General features: G+C 47.3%; 1 protein-coding gene across 1 annotated transcript in view; it reads right to left on the bottom strand.

Annotated features, from left to right (window-relative positions):
- arhgef10 (Rho guanine nucleotide exchange factor (GEF) 10) overlaps positions 1 to 15,600 on the bottom strand; it is a 243,031-nt gene that overhangs the window by 91,503 nt on the left and 135,928 nt on the right. The window contains exons 15-17 of the mRNA XM_052024835.1: positions 13,116 to 13,232; positions 7,295 to 7,387; positions 5,894 to 6,064 (exon numbers count right to left, since the gene is read on the bottom strand). Coding sequence (XP_051880795.1) covers positions 5,894 to 6,064; positions 7,295 to 7,387; positions 13,116 to 13,232 — 381 coding nt within the window. The remainder of the gene's footprint in view (positions 1 to 5,893; positions 6,065 to 7,294; positions 7,388 to 13,115; positions 13,233 to 15,600) is intronic.

The raw sequence follows: 15,600 nt of genomic DNA, 5'->3' as shown, positions 1-15,600 counted from the left end.
GCGTAACGCTATTACAGCGCCAGCGACCCAGGTTCAAATCCGGCCACTGTCTGCGACGAGTTTGTACGTTCTCCCCGTGTCTGCGTGGGTTTCCTCCGGGTGTTCCGGTTTCCTCCCACATTCCAAAGACGTACAGGTTAGGAGCTGTGGGCGTGCTATGTTGGTGCCGGCAGCGTGGCAACACTTGTGGGCTGCCCCCAGAACACTCTACGCAAATGATGCATTTCACTGTGTGTTTCCATGTACATGTGACTAATAAAGAAATCTTATCTTTTGACAGACACTTAAATAGGCAATGCGTAGAAGGATATGGTGCTAATGTGGGCAACTGGGGCTAGTGTAGGTGGGCTAAAAGGTCAACATGGATGTGGTGTCTGACTCTGTGACGATGACCCACTACCCCATTCACCGCGCCAGTTCATGTAGGAATCCTAACAAATCGCCATCAGCTGGCACAATTTGACGGTGAAGCTAGTCACAGGATGCCGAGTGCACAAGAAGGAAACAAGCCAACTGTGCCAGGCATCCCTGTTCAATCAGCCTCCTCTCACAGACCAGTGACCCGTGAAAGGTCAGGGTCAGAAGTGGTGGCCCCCTGGTCTGAGTGAAGCACCGGAATTCAGTGAAGTCCCAGCAAGGAGAGAAATGCTACAATATGTTTTCCATATCATTTTGCCAAACATCAGTTTTAGATCACTCCCAAAGCAGAGGCCCTGACAATACAAGAGATAATAATCAACTGGCAAGAGAAGCAGAGAATTGCCCATTTATCCTTCATTCTTATTTTTAATTAAATTCCTGTCCATTGAAAGGCTGCTTCAAAAATAGCAGGAAAGCCAGATGTAAATTAACAGTAAGTGAAGCTGACAGCTCCCATGACTTCGGGCAAGAAATTACCCACAGAATAAATCCATTGGACGGCATGGATGTCAGCAGTAATCTCTCTGAAACTGCCTCGCACCATTTCACAGGATAGTCTTTTCATTACCAGATGCAGCCAACATGCTTTTGGAGAGACTCCTTAAAAAAAAAAGTGGGTGAGGTTCTCAATGAATACTTCTCTTCAGTATTCACCAAGGAGAGGGGTCTTGATGACGCTGAGGACAGTGTTGGTAAAGGGTAATGTTCTAGAGTATGTAGATATCAAGAGAGAGGATGTGTGGGAGCTGTTAGAAAATATTAGGACAGATAAGTCCCCGGGGCCTGACGGAATATTCCCCAGGCTGCTTCGGGAGGCGAGGGAGGAGATTGCTGAACCGTTGGCTCGGATCTTTGAGTCCTCATTGTCTACGGGGATGGTACCGGAGGATTGGAGGGTGGCGAATGTTGTCCCCGTATTCAAAAAAGGTAGCAGGGATAGTCCAGGGAATTACAGACCTGTGAGCCTTACGTCTGTGGTGGGGAAGCTGCTAGAAAAGATTCTAAGAGATATGATCTATGATCATTTAGAGAATCATGGACTGATTAGGGACAGCCAGCATGGATTTTTGAAGGGAAGATCTTGCCTCACAAACCTGATAGGGTTCTTTGAGGAGGTGACCAGGAAGATTGATGAGGGTAGGTCAGTAGATGTGGTCTACATGGATCTTAGTAAGGCGTTTGACAAGGTTCTGCATGGTAGGCTTCTTCAGAAGGTCAGAGGCCAAGGGATCCAGGGAGGCTTGGCCGTGTGGATTCAGAATTGGCTTGCCTGTAGAAAGCAGAGGGTTGTGGTGGAGGGAGTGCATTCGGATTGGAGGGCTGTGACTAGTGGTGTCCCACAAGGATCGGTTCTGGGACCTCTACTTTTTGTGATATTTATTAATGGCTTAGATGAGGGGGTGGAAGGCTGGATTATCAAGTTTGTAGATGACACAAAGATTGGTGGTGTTGTGGATAGCGTGGAGGGCTGTCGAAACTTACAGAGGGATATTGATTAGATGCAGAGCTGGGCTGACAAGTGGCAGATGGAGTTCAATCTGGAGAAGTGTGAGGTGGTACACTTTGGTAGGACAAACTCCAAGGCGGAGTACAAGGTAAATGGTAGGATTCTGGGCAGTGTAGAGGAGCAGAGGGATCTGGGGGTTCATATCCACAGATCACTGAAAGTTGCCTCACAGGTGGATAGGGTAGTTAAGAAAGCTTATGGGATGTTAGCTTTCATAAGTCGTGGGATCGAGTTTAAGAGCCACGAAGTAATGATGCAGCTTTACAAAACTCTGGTTAGACCACACTTGGAGTACTGTGTCCAGTTCTGGTTGCCTCATTATAGGAAGGATGTGGAGGCGTTGGAGAGGGTGCAGAGGAGATTTACCAGGATGGATTATGGATTAGAGAGTATGGATTATGAGGAGAGACTAAAGGAGCTAGGGCTTTACTCATTGGAGAGAAGGAGGATGAGGGGAGACATGATAGAGGTATACAAAATATTAAAAGGAATAGATAGAGTGGACAACCAGCGCCTCTTTCCCAGGGCACCAATGCTCAATACAAGAGGGCATGGCTTTAAGGTAATGGGGGGAAGTTCAAGGGAGACGTCAGAGGGAGGTTTTTCACCCAGAGAGTGGTTGGTGCATGGAATGCGCTGCCTGGGGTGGTGGTGGAGGCTGATACATTGGACGAGTTCAAGAGATTGTTAGATAAACATATGGAGGAATTTAAAAAAGAGGAATATGTGGGAGGAAGGGGTTAGATAGTCATAGGTGTGGTTTGAAGGTCGGCACAACATGGTGGGCCGAAGAGCCTGTATTGTGCTGTACTGTTCTATGGTTCTGTGGTTCTATGGACTTCACATTGCTGACATCATCCTCCAAATAACAACCAGATACCAAGGACACCACTGCACGTGAGTTCTCCCCAGAGACATGCTCAACGTCTATCCCATGAGAGTCGTAGAGGTATACAGCATGAAAACAGGCCCTCCGGCTCAACTCATCCATGCCGACCAAGTTGTTTGCTTCGGCGCTCTGAGTTTGGCCTCCTCTACATTGGTGAGACCAATTGTAGACTAGGTGACTGTTTCGCAGAACACCTGCGCTCCGTCCGTAACCGCGATCTGCATCTCCCCATTGCCAGTCACTTCAACTCCCCCTCCCACACCATCACTGATATGTCAGTCCTCGGCCTCCTCCACTGCCAGGAGAATTCCAAGCGCAGACTGGAGGAACAGCCCCTCATTTTCCGTCTTGGAACCTTGCAGCCTGACGGCATGAACATTGAATCTCCCACTTTAAATAATCCCCACACCTCCCCCCCCCCCCACCCCCACCCCCCACCATGCTTCTCTTCTTTCCATCCCCAGCCTTTTTCTCCTCTCTCCTTCGCTTTGCCCCATCCCCCGGTGGATCTGCTCTCCCCTCCTCCCTCGCACCTGCCCATCACCATCTCTTACCTGCATCTACCTATCACCACCCTGTGCCCACCCCACCTCCCCTCTTTTGTCCACCTATCACTGCTCTGCTTTTCCCTCCTATATATCGGGCTTCCCCTTTTCCTATCTTCAGTCCTGAAGAAGAGTCCTGACCCAAAACGTTGACCACCTGCTTTTCTCCACGGATGCTGCCTGGCCTGCTGAGTTCCTCCAGCATCATCGTGTTTTTCATCCAGATTCCAGCATCTGCAGTCCTTTGTTTCTCTAGTTTACTTGAGCCAGTCCCACTGGCCCGCATTTGGCCCATATCACTCTCAACCTTTCCTGTCCATGGACCTGTCTAAATGTCTTTTAAACATTGTAATTGTATCCACCTCTACCACTCCCTCCGGCAGCTCGTTCCACACACCCACCACCCTCTGTGTGAAGAAGTTGCCCCTCAGGTCCCTTTTAAATCTTTCCCCTCTCACCCTAAACTTGTGGCCTCTGATTTTAGACTCCCTGCCCCGGGGAAACCTGGGGGTTTCAGACTCCATTAGCCTCTCTCAACTTCATTGAAAGAGATTATCTGTTCATCTATTTTACATCTGGTTCAGGATCCTTGCTGTGCACAACATGGCTGCCAACATTCCTTACGGTAAAGGAATACTTGTGCTCTACTGAAGTTTGGAACATCCAGGAAGACGGAAGTTGGAGGATAAATTTAAACCCCTTCTTTCTACTTATTCAGTCTGCCAGTGAGTAAATTAGCACATTCCCTAAAGGCCTTCACTTTGATGTTGTTTTTTGATGTTCTTGCCTTAGGATGGCTGTGACTGTTCCAGAAAATGCACATTTACTTTCACAGCATGGCTTTACTGAAGAAACCTTCCACAGGATTCCATTTCAAGTAAAATTGTTGGCTTTGATTTCTAGTCCTCTACTCCCCTTCTGAAATGAAGCTGAGCTGCCTTCGGTTTCTGAACTGTGGCACCCCATGCAATTCTGAGTGGAGAATCAGTGGAAATGCTCAGCCACTTGTGCCTCACCTCTTTCCCTTGGACACAGGTTGACCGACGACTGACGTGAATGGTGACAGTACTAGAAGTCAGGACTAGTTTTCTCGTGTTGGTGATACCACTGCATAGCATGCACGGTAGTAGGGCAGACACGGTAGTGTAACGCTCTTACAGCACCAGCGACCCAGGTTCAATTCCGGCCGCTGTCTGTAAGGAGTTTGTACGTTCTCCCCGTGTATCTGCGTGGGTTTCCTCCGGGTGCTCCGGTTTCCTCCCACATTCCAAAGACGTATGGGTTAGGAAGTTGTGGGCATGCTATGTTGGCGCCGGAATCGTGGCGACACTTGCGGGCTGCCCCCAGAACACTCTACACAAATGATGCATTTCACTGTGTGTTTCAATGTACATGTGACTAATAAAGATAGCTTATCTTATCTCATTTCCTCAGCCCTAGATGTTGACCAGGTCCGGATGGAAGAGGCTGCTTTATTGTGATCAATAAATACCCTCACTCGCAAGGCTACCAACACACACCTGAAGATGCAGGGTTGAGAATATTGCCTTGCACAACTTGAATGCCCTGAGTCAGGCAATTAGACCCTTTTTCATTTTCCTCAGAAGTAACCCCAGCCTTTGGAAGGTTTTCCTTTTAACCTGCAGAGTTCATGATTACGCTGAGATTCCCTGTTGTGAAATAACACAACTTAATATGATTGATATTGTGCCTGGTGGAAACTGGAATTGGGGGTCAGTATAATCAGCTGCTGACTGAAGACTGATGCCCCACTTTCCTCCCATCGCTGGAATATTTAACCTATTCTCGTGAGCGGAAGAACTGGAGACTGGTGTCAGAGACCTTCACTGCTTCTCAAACCACCTCCCTATAAACTCACTTTAACCTTGGTGGTAGACCTTATTCACTCAAGAAATAAGATCATCATCTGCATACAGAGCATCGACTCCTCCAAATTTACTGTACTTCCTGCAACTTCTCAATTTGGTCAGATTTCCACAACCCAACTGTAGCTTATCAATGCCATAAATCACTTCTTGATTACACTTCAGTGACACACGTCGAATTCAGTTCAAGACAGACATTAATTGGTGAGCAAAATTTTGAGTTCAGTCCATGTGATATCCTGTGTTTTGTCGTCTCCCCACGGTAAAGGATCAACGGAGATCAGTGGAGATGGAACAGGCGAGGTTTGCAACCTTCCACCCAGAGCCGGATTCAAGCCTACTTCATGCTCACTTCCACCCAGCAGTTGCAAAGGGTCGTCAATCCAGAGCAAGATCTTTGTGCCCAGACATTACGTTGAAAATCAAAACCAGTTTAGCACATGCAAAAGTCCTTACAGATGAGACTGTGCCTGTGCACCATCTGACATCTGCTGGGAAAGAGTAGAGTTGCATGTTTGTGAATCTCAGTCAGTGAGACTGCCACAACCTCAAACTAATTGACTACACTTTCTGTATTTGGCTCATTTGGAAATGGTTGCTAAAACTCAAACTATTATTTACAAAAAGTGAAGCAACAAAATTCTACCTTGTTCAAGTAACGTTCGTTCATCGCTTTTGCAATCTGCTTCATTTCACAACGCTGATCTGCTTCCCGTTTCTGCTCGTTCAGTTTTTCTGCCAGTGTTTCCAACTCAGTGAGAGCCATCTGGAGTGGAAGTCTATCAGGGTGTCCCTTCGGTGTGTTCCTCAGCATGTCCTGAAGGAAATCAATAGATAACCACTGGATCACACACCGGTTTACAAACAGCTGGGGGTGGATTTTAGTAACATCCATGAGATTGGTACTGAGATAAAAGGTCAGCCATGGCCTTATGGAGTGGCAGAGTGGACGAGAGAGGACGAACACTTCTTCTGCTTCTACATCTCCTGTCATATTGACCAGGTGAAGGATGCAAGTGCTCGGGACTGGGACACATTGGCTTGTTGGGCTTCATACAGTGGGGAGAAGGGAAATCGCTGGTCAATCACACTCGCTCTGATGAACGGCTGAGTGAAGTGTGCTCCAGGTGCCTCATCTGCAAGAGCAGAGAGCAGAGACCAATGCTGGAAGTTACTCAGGAGCAGTGGTCAGTTCAAGGGTGTGGAAGGAGTCACACAGTAAGGACATGGACAGGAGGAGACTGCCTGGTAAAACAGAAAGAAGTCAGAAAAGATTGCAGAGACATTGGTGTATATAGTTAATACTTTGAAATAAAATGATGTTGTGTCAGAGGATCCCCAGGTAGCCAATGTAATACTTACACTTGTGGGGCTTGGAACAAGTCCCAGAAATTATAGACCACTATTTATAATTATAAAGGTAACCTCATTTAAAGGGAGATGAGATGACCATTTCCTGACAACAAGTGTACTAATGAATGGTCCATGTGTTTTCAGAAGGGAAGATCTTGCTTGACAAAGAGGAAACAGGAATGGAAAAAATCAGCCGTAAATTCAACAGAAATATTTTCATTTTTAAAATAACTTTGGATGAATTATGGTGGTGCTGTGCTGTGATTCATAACCTTGAGAGATATAACTACATCCAAGCGATCCAACACCAGAGGGCATGCACTTAAGGTGAGAGGGGGTAGGTTCAGAACAGGCGTGAGCAGTTCGTTTTTTACTGAGAGAGTGGTGGATGTCTGGTGAGAATACTTTGAGGTTTTGGAAGATTACTGTCCTCATGCCAACCATACAGGCAGAGACCTCGGGATTAGCTGGCCCTTTCACCAATGGTATGTCAAATACTGAACTGAACATCTCTTCCAATTCCATGGGACATCCAGGAACACCTACCTCTTGTTAAAAGTCAGGACTAGAAAAGAAAATACTTCTCACTTTTCCACAAGACAGTCTGAGATAATAACAAAAGATGAATGTGTTTACAGTGCTCTATCTTGTCAGAGAAGCAGCAACTCTCCTTTTATTAAGTGAATATACTTACTTGGAGCAGAAGAATGAACTGCGGAAACCGTTGGATTGGCTTCATCATCAACCCATACAATGTAATACGGTCAGAGCTCAACTCGTGGCAGTTCTGTTATGGGAGAAAACATCTTTAGTGTGGCAAGCGTATAGCCTAGGCTTGGTTGACTGCAGTAAGTTCAAATATGCAAAGTTAAAAATAAAACCCTGCAGATGAGTTTATTGTCATATACACCAGGGTGCAATGAAACACTTTGCTCGAGTGAAGCTCACAGAGTGAACGTGGTAAGAATAAGTACAACGAGCACAGAACACCAGAGCGGTGTGGATGGTGTGGAGATTGTAGTGCAGTCTGAAGTAGTGCAAAAAGAAATGGTAAAGTGACAATAACAGAGGCCTGTGACTAGTGGTGTGCCGCAGGGATCGGTGCTGGGTCCGTTGTTGTTTGTCATCTATAGTAATGATTTAGATGATAATGTGGTAAACTGGATCAGCAAATTTACAGATGACACCAAGATTGGGGGTGTAGTGGACAGCGAGGAAGGCTATCAAAGCTTGCAGCCTGATCTAGACCAGCTGGGAAAACGGACTGAAAAATGGCAGATGGAATTTAATGCAGACAAGTGTGAGGTGATGCACTTTGGGAGGACAAACCAGGGTAAGACTTACACAGTGAGAAACAAAGGACTGCAGATGCTGAAATCTGGATGAAAACCACTATGATGCTGGAGGAACTCAGCAGGCCAGGCAGCATCCGTGAAGGAAAGCAGGCAGTCAACATTTCGGGTCAGGACCTTTCTTCAGGACTGAAGATAGGATAAGACTTACACAGTGAATGGTAGGGCACTGAGGTGTGCGGTAGAACAAAGGGACCTGGGAATACAGATCCAGAATTCCTTGAAAGTGGAGTCACAGGTAGAGAGGGTCATAAAGAGAGCTTTTGGCACTTTGGCCTTCATTAATCAGGGCATTGAATACAGGAGTTGGGATGTTATGTTGAAGTTGTACAGGACATTGGTGAGGCAGAATTTTGAGTATTGTGTGCAGTTCTGGTCACCTACCTACAGGAAAGATATCAATAAGCTTGAAAGAGTGCAGACAAAATTTCCAAGGATGTTGCCAGGACTTAAGGACCCGAGTTACAGGAAAAGGTTGAATAGGTTAAGACTTTATTCCCTGGAGCGCAGGAGAATAAGTGGAGATCTTGTAGAGGTATACAAAATTATGAGAGGTACAGATAGGGTGAATGCATGCAGGCTTTTTCCCCTCAGGTTAGGTGAGACTAGAACTAGGCGTCATAGGTTTAGGGTGAAAGGTGAAATATTTAAGGGGAATCTGAGGGGGAACTTCTTCACTCAGAGGGTGGTGCGAGTGTGGGATGAGCTGCCAGTGGAAGTGGTAGATGCGGGTTCAAATGTAACATTTAAGAGAAGTTTGGATAGGTACATGGATGGGAGGGGTTTGGAGGGATATGGTCCGGATGCAGGTAGATGGGACTAAGCAGAAGATCAGGTGGCGTGGACTAGATGGACCGAAGGGCCTGTTTCTGTGCTGTAATGCTTTATGACCCTATAACAGAATAACGGAGAGAGGGAGAGTTCAGAGTCCGGGAACGTGGCAGCACCGCCGGGAAGGGGATGTGAGGGAGGCGACTGGTTCAGGAGGCTGACAGCAGTGGGGAAAAAGCTGTTCCTGAGTCTGGACGTCGGGGCTTTCAAGCTCCTGGATCTTCTCCCAGAAGGTAGAAGAGAGAAAAGGGAACAGCCGGGGTGACAGGTGTCCCTGACGACACTGTCAGCCTTCCTGAAGCAACGCACGGTGAAGACGGACTGGCTGGAAGGAAGTGAGGAGCCTGTGACGGACGGGGCAGTGTTTACCGCTCTCTGCAGGCTCCATCGGCCCAGAGCAGAGCAGTTGTCGTACCAGGCTGGGATACAATCTGTCAGGATACTTCCTATAGCACATCTGTAGAAGTTTGAGAGAATCCTCATAGACATGCTGAATCTTCTCAGATGCCTAAGAAAGTCCATGCACTGATGCCCTTTCTTGATCACCGCATCAGTGTGGATGGACAGGAGAGGTTGCTGGTGATACGGATGTCAAGGAACTTGAAGCTGTCGACCATCTCTACAGCAGCTCCATTGATGAGGACAGGGTTGTGTTCGCGTCCCCACTTCCTTAGGTCAACAACTAACCTTTCTCATTTCACTTTGGTTATAATATAATCTTGGTGTGTATCTTTGAGAGTCCTGTGAAGGAGGTCTAGGCTTTTAATGGAATCAGAATCAATTCCAAGGCACAGCAGCAACATTAAGATGCATCAGTGCAGCTGGTCATTGCATCAATGACGGGCAGGTTAATTGAGCTTTGAGATTATAGAGTCAGAAAGTGTCACAGCACAGAAACAGGCCGTTCGGCCCAACACACTGACCTCAGTGCCCACCTGAACCAGTCCCATCTGCTCACATTTGACTTATTTCCCTCTAAACCTTTCCTCTCCATGGACCTGTCCAAATGTCTTTTAAACATTGTAATTGTACCTGCCTCCACCACCTCCTCTGGCAGCTCGTTCCATATACACACCATCCTCTAAATAAAAAAGTTGCCCCTCAAGTTGCTATTAAATCTCTCCCCTCTCACCTTAAACCTATGCCCTCTAGCTCTTGATTCCCCAACCCTGGGAAAGAGACTGTGTGCATTCACCCTGTCTATGCTCCTCATGTTATACACCTCTGTAAGTTCACCCCTCAGTCTCCTTCACTCCAAGGAATAAAGTCCTAGCCTGCTCAACCTCTCCCTATAACTCAGTCCCTCAAGTCCTGGCAACATCATCATAAACCCTTTCTGCACTCTTTCCAGCTTAATGGCAGCTTTCCTGTGACCAAAACTGAACACAATATTCCAAGTGCGACCTCACTAATGTCTTGTACAACTGCAACGTAACACTCCATGTTCTGTGCTCGTTGCCCTGACTGATGAAGGCCAGTGTGCCAAAAACCTTCTTCACCACCCTGTCTACCTGTGTCGCCACTTTCAGGGAACCATGTACCTGTACTCCTAAGTTCCTCTGTTGTACGACACTCCCCAGGGCCCCACCATTCACTGTGAATGTCCTACCCTGGTTTGACTTCCCAAAATACAACACCTCGCACTTATCCAAATTGGAAGCCATTTGCCATTCCTTAGCCCACTTACCCAGATGATCAAGATCCCTCTGTAAATCCTAATAACCACCGTCACTCTCAACGACACCACCTACTGTTAGTGTCATCAAGTGAGGTGGACGATGGTTGTGCTGTGTTGTGTGTGAAGGAAGCAACACATCAACAACAAAGGGAAGATTTGAAATCCATTTCCAGTAACTCAGTCTTTGGTTTCTTTCTCCAAAGCCTCATCCACATTGGATGGAGAGGGAGAAGCTGCTCCTCTGTCAGCTCACTGAGATGGAATCGGTGGTGCTCCAGTTAAGGGGAATGCAGAAGAGATGTCTGGTGTCAGTGTTGGGAGAGGAAAGAGACAATTGTGCAGGGTGGGTGGACAGGATGGTAAAGGCATACATAGCATACGTGCCTTTGACAGCTGGGCCATCGAGTGTAACCCAGAACATAGAACAGCACAGGAACAGCCCTTTGTCACATGATGTTGTGCCAAACATGACTCCAAATTAAACTGATCACTTCTGCCCGCACATGATCCATCTCCCTCCATTCCCTGCATATTCATGTGTCTATCTAACAGCCTCTTAAACCCTTCTACTGTACCTACCTCCACCACCACCCCTGGCAGCACATTCCAGGCACCCATCGCTCTCTGTGTAAAAAACTTGCCCCACACATCTCCTTTAAACTTTCCCCCCTCACCTTGAATGCATGCCCTCTAGTGTTCGACATTTTTACCCTTTTCATAACTTTATTAACTTCTATCAGGTCTCCCCACAGCCTCCAACACTCCCAAGAGAACAACCCAAGTTTGCCCAACCTTTCCTTACAGCTCATGCCCTCTAATCCAGGCAACCAGAACAGCACACAATAAAAGTCAGGAAGTCATGTTGCAGCATAAAACTTTGGTCAGGCTGCACTTGGAGTATTGTGTGCAGTTCTGGTCACCCCATTACAGGAAGGATGTGGAGGCTTTGCAGAGGGTGCAGAAGAGGTTCACCAGGATGCTGCCAGGATTGGAGAGTATTAGCTAGGAGAGTTTGGACAAACTTGGGTTGTTCTCTCGGGAGTGTCAGAAGCTGAGGGGAGACCTGATAGAGGTTTATAAAGTTATGAGAGGCATAGATAGACAGTCAGGATCTTTTTCTCAGGGTAGAAATGTCAAATACTAGAGGGCATGGCTTTAAGGTAAGAGGAGGAAAGTTTAAAGGAGACGTGCAGAGTAAGTTTTATTTTTACACGGAGAGTGGTGGGTGCCTGGAACAGGCTGCCAGGGGAGGTGGTGGAGGCAGATACGATAGTGGCGTTTAAGAGGCATTTAGACAGACACATGAACATGCAGGGAATGGAGGGATATAGATCACGTGCAGGCATATGGGATTAGTTTAATTCGGCATCATGGTTGGCACAGACATGGTGGGCCGAAGGGCCTGTTCCTGTGCTGTGCTGTTCTGTGTCCTATCTGATCGATAGCAGCAGGACCTTCTGCAGGGACAGGTCTTTGTTCAAGTACAAACGGAAAGTGTGGAGGTCTGTGCTTTTCGATAGGAGCCTGCTGTGGTGTCAGACATCCAACTGAGCTGGGCGTCTCGTAACAGCTCAGCCAACGATGGCCACAGCACCACTCAGGCGTTAACGCTGAAACATGGAGGCTGATCCTCTCCGCTCTGCATTCAGCTTCTCTCAGAGATGAGGACAGTCCATAGGTGGGATCCCAATGGTCACAGGACAAGACTGGAATATTGTCGTACCAAGTGGTTAACTGACAAAGGGACTGAACTCACACCCACATGATCCGCGCCAGACTAGCCAAACTACAGGAAAAGCAAAACCAAGAACAAGGGGCAGGAAAGGGAGGAGCTGGGGTGAGGGGCGAGGCAGGAGTGGGGTGGAAAATACATCAAACGCGTTAGTCTTCTTTTGCACCATTTATTTCTGTAATTTATGGCCATTTTCACATCTTTATGTCTTGCACTGTACTGCTGCCGCAAAACAACACATTTCACGTCATATGTCAGTGATAATAAAGGTGATTCTGATCAACCATCACAGCCGTCCTCACAACCAACTAAACAGCAGAAAGCAAAGAGAAGCAAAGAAAGAATATTTTACACACTGAGGTTTGCCACATTATGAACAGCTGTGCAAAAGGCAGATTTAAGACGTCTGAGTAACACAGTAATCCACACGAGGGTAGGTCCTTTATCTAATTAGAAGAGAAAGACAAAAGGGTTGCTTACTGGTCAACCTACTGTGAAGGGCCATCGAAGATTCAAACATAATGGGAACCAATTACAGGTGAGGGGTGAGGAGACGGGGTGCATGGAGTGTAGACCTCACAGATAAATCTAATCCGGTGCACATTAAACCTTGCCTTGCACGCATCAACACACACAAAGTGCTGGAGGAACTCAGCAGGTCAGGAAGCATCTATGGAGGGAAATAAACAGTCGACGTTTCAGGTTGGGGCCCTTCTTCAGGTCCAGCATTTTGTGTGAGTTGCTCTAGAGTCCAGCATCTGCAGAATCTCTTGTGTCTCCCTTGCACCCATCATCCAGGTAAGGCACAGCTTGGGGACACACAGCAATGAGACTATTTCCTTCGGTCCCGTATCGATGCCAGACTGCATATTGTTAATTGTTTTTAAAACTAAATCTTACCTCTCCTGGGCACCTTACTTACTTTCAAAAATTCCAGAAAGGCAGGTTTGGTGGCACATACTTTCTTCAGAACTGCCATGGCAGTGCTAAAGTTGTTGACGTATTCACTGTATGCATCAAGTACCATTGACTTTGAAAACTGGAATAGAAATAAATATACAGCTTCAGAAATGTTTCACGGAAGTTTGACATCATCCATCACTTGCAATTGCCTGGTAAATGAATGCAAAGTGTGTTTATTGTCCAGACCAAGAGGATTACTCCTTGTCGCTAAACACTTCTGCACATACTCAACTGAATTTGAGTTGCTGAAAGTTTCCCAAATGGATCTGAAGGTGAAAAGGTTTAAGTTTCAAGCACAGACAATATGTTCATTTTTAAAAGTCTACTTCAAATGGAATAAAGTTCAGGGTTAAAATTTTGCAGACATCTGCATAATGAAACACTCAACAGTGTGAGCGTTCCGTTAAATGATTGTACCAAACAGCCTATTTATTATGCTGATTAAACAGAACCTTCAATTGTTTTTCACGGATGTTTAAACTACAGGGTCAGAGGACGACAACTCTGACTGATGCCCCTGAAACACTCCAATACCAATAACACCTGTAGGATCTTAACACTTTGAACCTTTTCTCTGAAATAATGGGTTTGGACACATCAACTACACAAGTAAGAGTTTAAGAATGTAGATTTATATATTTATTTGTATATTTATTTATTAGTCACATGTACATCGAAACACAGTGAAATGTGTCTTTTTTGCATTACTGAGAATGTTCTGGGGGGGCAACCCGCAAGTGTCTCCACGCTTCCGGCGCCAACATAGCATGCCCACAACTTCCTAACCCGTACATCTTTGGAATGCGGGAGGAAACCGGAGCACCCGGAGGAAACCCACGCAGACACGGGGAAAACGTACAAACTCCTTACAGACAGCGGCTGGAATTGAACCCGGGTCACTGGCTCTGTAATAGCGTAACGCTAACCGCTACACTACTGGTGTACCGACGCTCTTCTTAAACAGTACTGATCAACTGTCATTTCTGGGTTTTTAGGGTCAGTTTGAGGGGCCGTGCCCTCTTCTCGATGCTGCCATCAGGCAGGAGGTACAGGAGCCTGAAGACCCACACCTTAAGGTTCAACAACAGCTTCTTGCCCACTGCCGGCAGGTTCTTGAACCCACCTAAAAAACCTTAACACTGCCTTGGATTAGATTTCCCTCAACTTGCACCAGTGTCGTGCATATTTTTGTTTATTTTGTCATGTAAATTATATATAATTTATGTTAACTTATGTAAGTCATAAAGCTAAGAAGTTAATTTTCATGGCACTTATACCCTGGGTATATATGTCATGACAATAAACTTGAACTTGAAACTTGAATTTGAATTTCATTGCCATTGGTGAGATTCTGTCAGTGGAAGTATAATTGATCTGAAACCGAAACATAACTTTTTACTTAAAAATAGAGAGGAGTCTGATCTCTGTTGGATTAACAACTTTGCAGCATCTCCCACAAAAGACTTCACCAAGACTTTTACTTCCAACCACATGTCGTTATGCCCAACCTTTCCCACTGGCGTCTCCACCTTCACCCTCCTGCCCCCACCTCCCTCCTACCCCCACTGTCCTACACCCACCTCGCTCCGACACCCCACCTCCCTCCTACCCCCACCCCCCTCCTACCCCCACCTCCCTCCTACCCCCACTGTCCTACACCCACCTCCCTCCTACCCCCACCTCCCTCCTACCCCCACTGTCCTACACCCACCTCCCTCCGACACCCCACCTCCCTCCTACCCCCACCCCCCTCCTACCCCCACCCCCCTCCTACCCCCACCTCCCTCCTTCCCCCACCTCCCTCCTTCCTCCACCTCCCTCCTTCCCCCACCGTCCTACCCCCACCTCCCTCCTACCCCTACCACCTCCCTCCTACCCCTACCCCCTCCTACCCCCATCTTCCCCCATGGTCCTACCCCCACCCCCCTCCTTCCCCCACCATCCTACCCCCACCTCCCTCCTTCCCCCACCATCCTACCCCCAACCTCCCTCCTTCCCCCACCTCCCTCCACCTCCCCCCTACCTCCACCTCCCTGCTTCTTCCTCCTTTCCTAGTTGTCCATCATGTCTCCCAACTCCACCCCTCCCCCTCCCTGGCTCGATCTTCCCGTCTTCCTTTGACACCCCTCCCCCCTCACCCCAGTCCACCAATCACCTCTGGCCCCTGTCTCGCCCTCTCCCTCTCCCCTTTATACTGCCCATCTCCCCCCTCCACACTCAATCCTGATTAGATTTCTTTATTAGTCACATGTACATTGAAACACACAGTGAAATGCATCTTTTGTGTAGAGTGTTCTGGGGGCAGCCCACAAGTGTCGCCACACTTCCGGTGCCAACATATCACGCCCACGACTTCCTAAACATCGACAGTTCCTTTCCCCCTACAGATGCTGCTTCGCCCCAAGTTCCTCCAGCAGATTGTGTGTTATGTTCCCCATAACTTG

This window comes from Pristis pectinata, chromosome 10 (genome assembly GCF_009764475.1).
Source record: "Pristis pectinata isolate sPriPec2 chromosome 10, sPriPec2.1.pri, whole genome shotgun sequence".
NCBI classification, from domain to species: domain Eukaryota; kingdom Metazoa; phylum Chordata; class Chondrichthyes; order Rhinopristiformes; family Pristidae; genus Pristis; species Pristis pectinata.
This window is presented reverse-complemented; position numbering and strand designations above follow the sequence as displayed.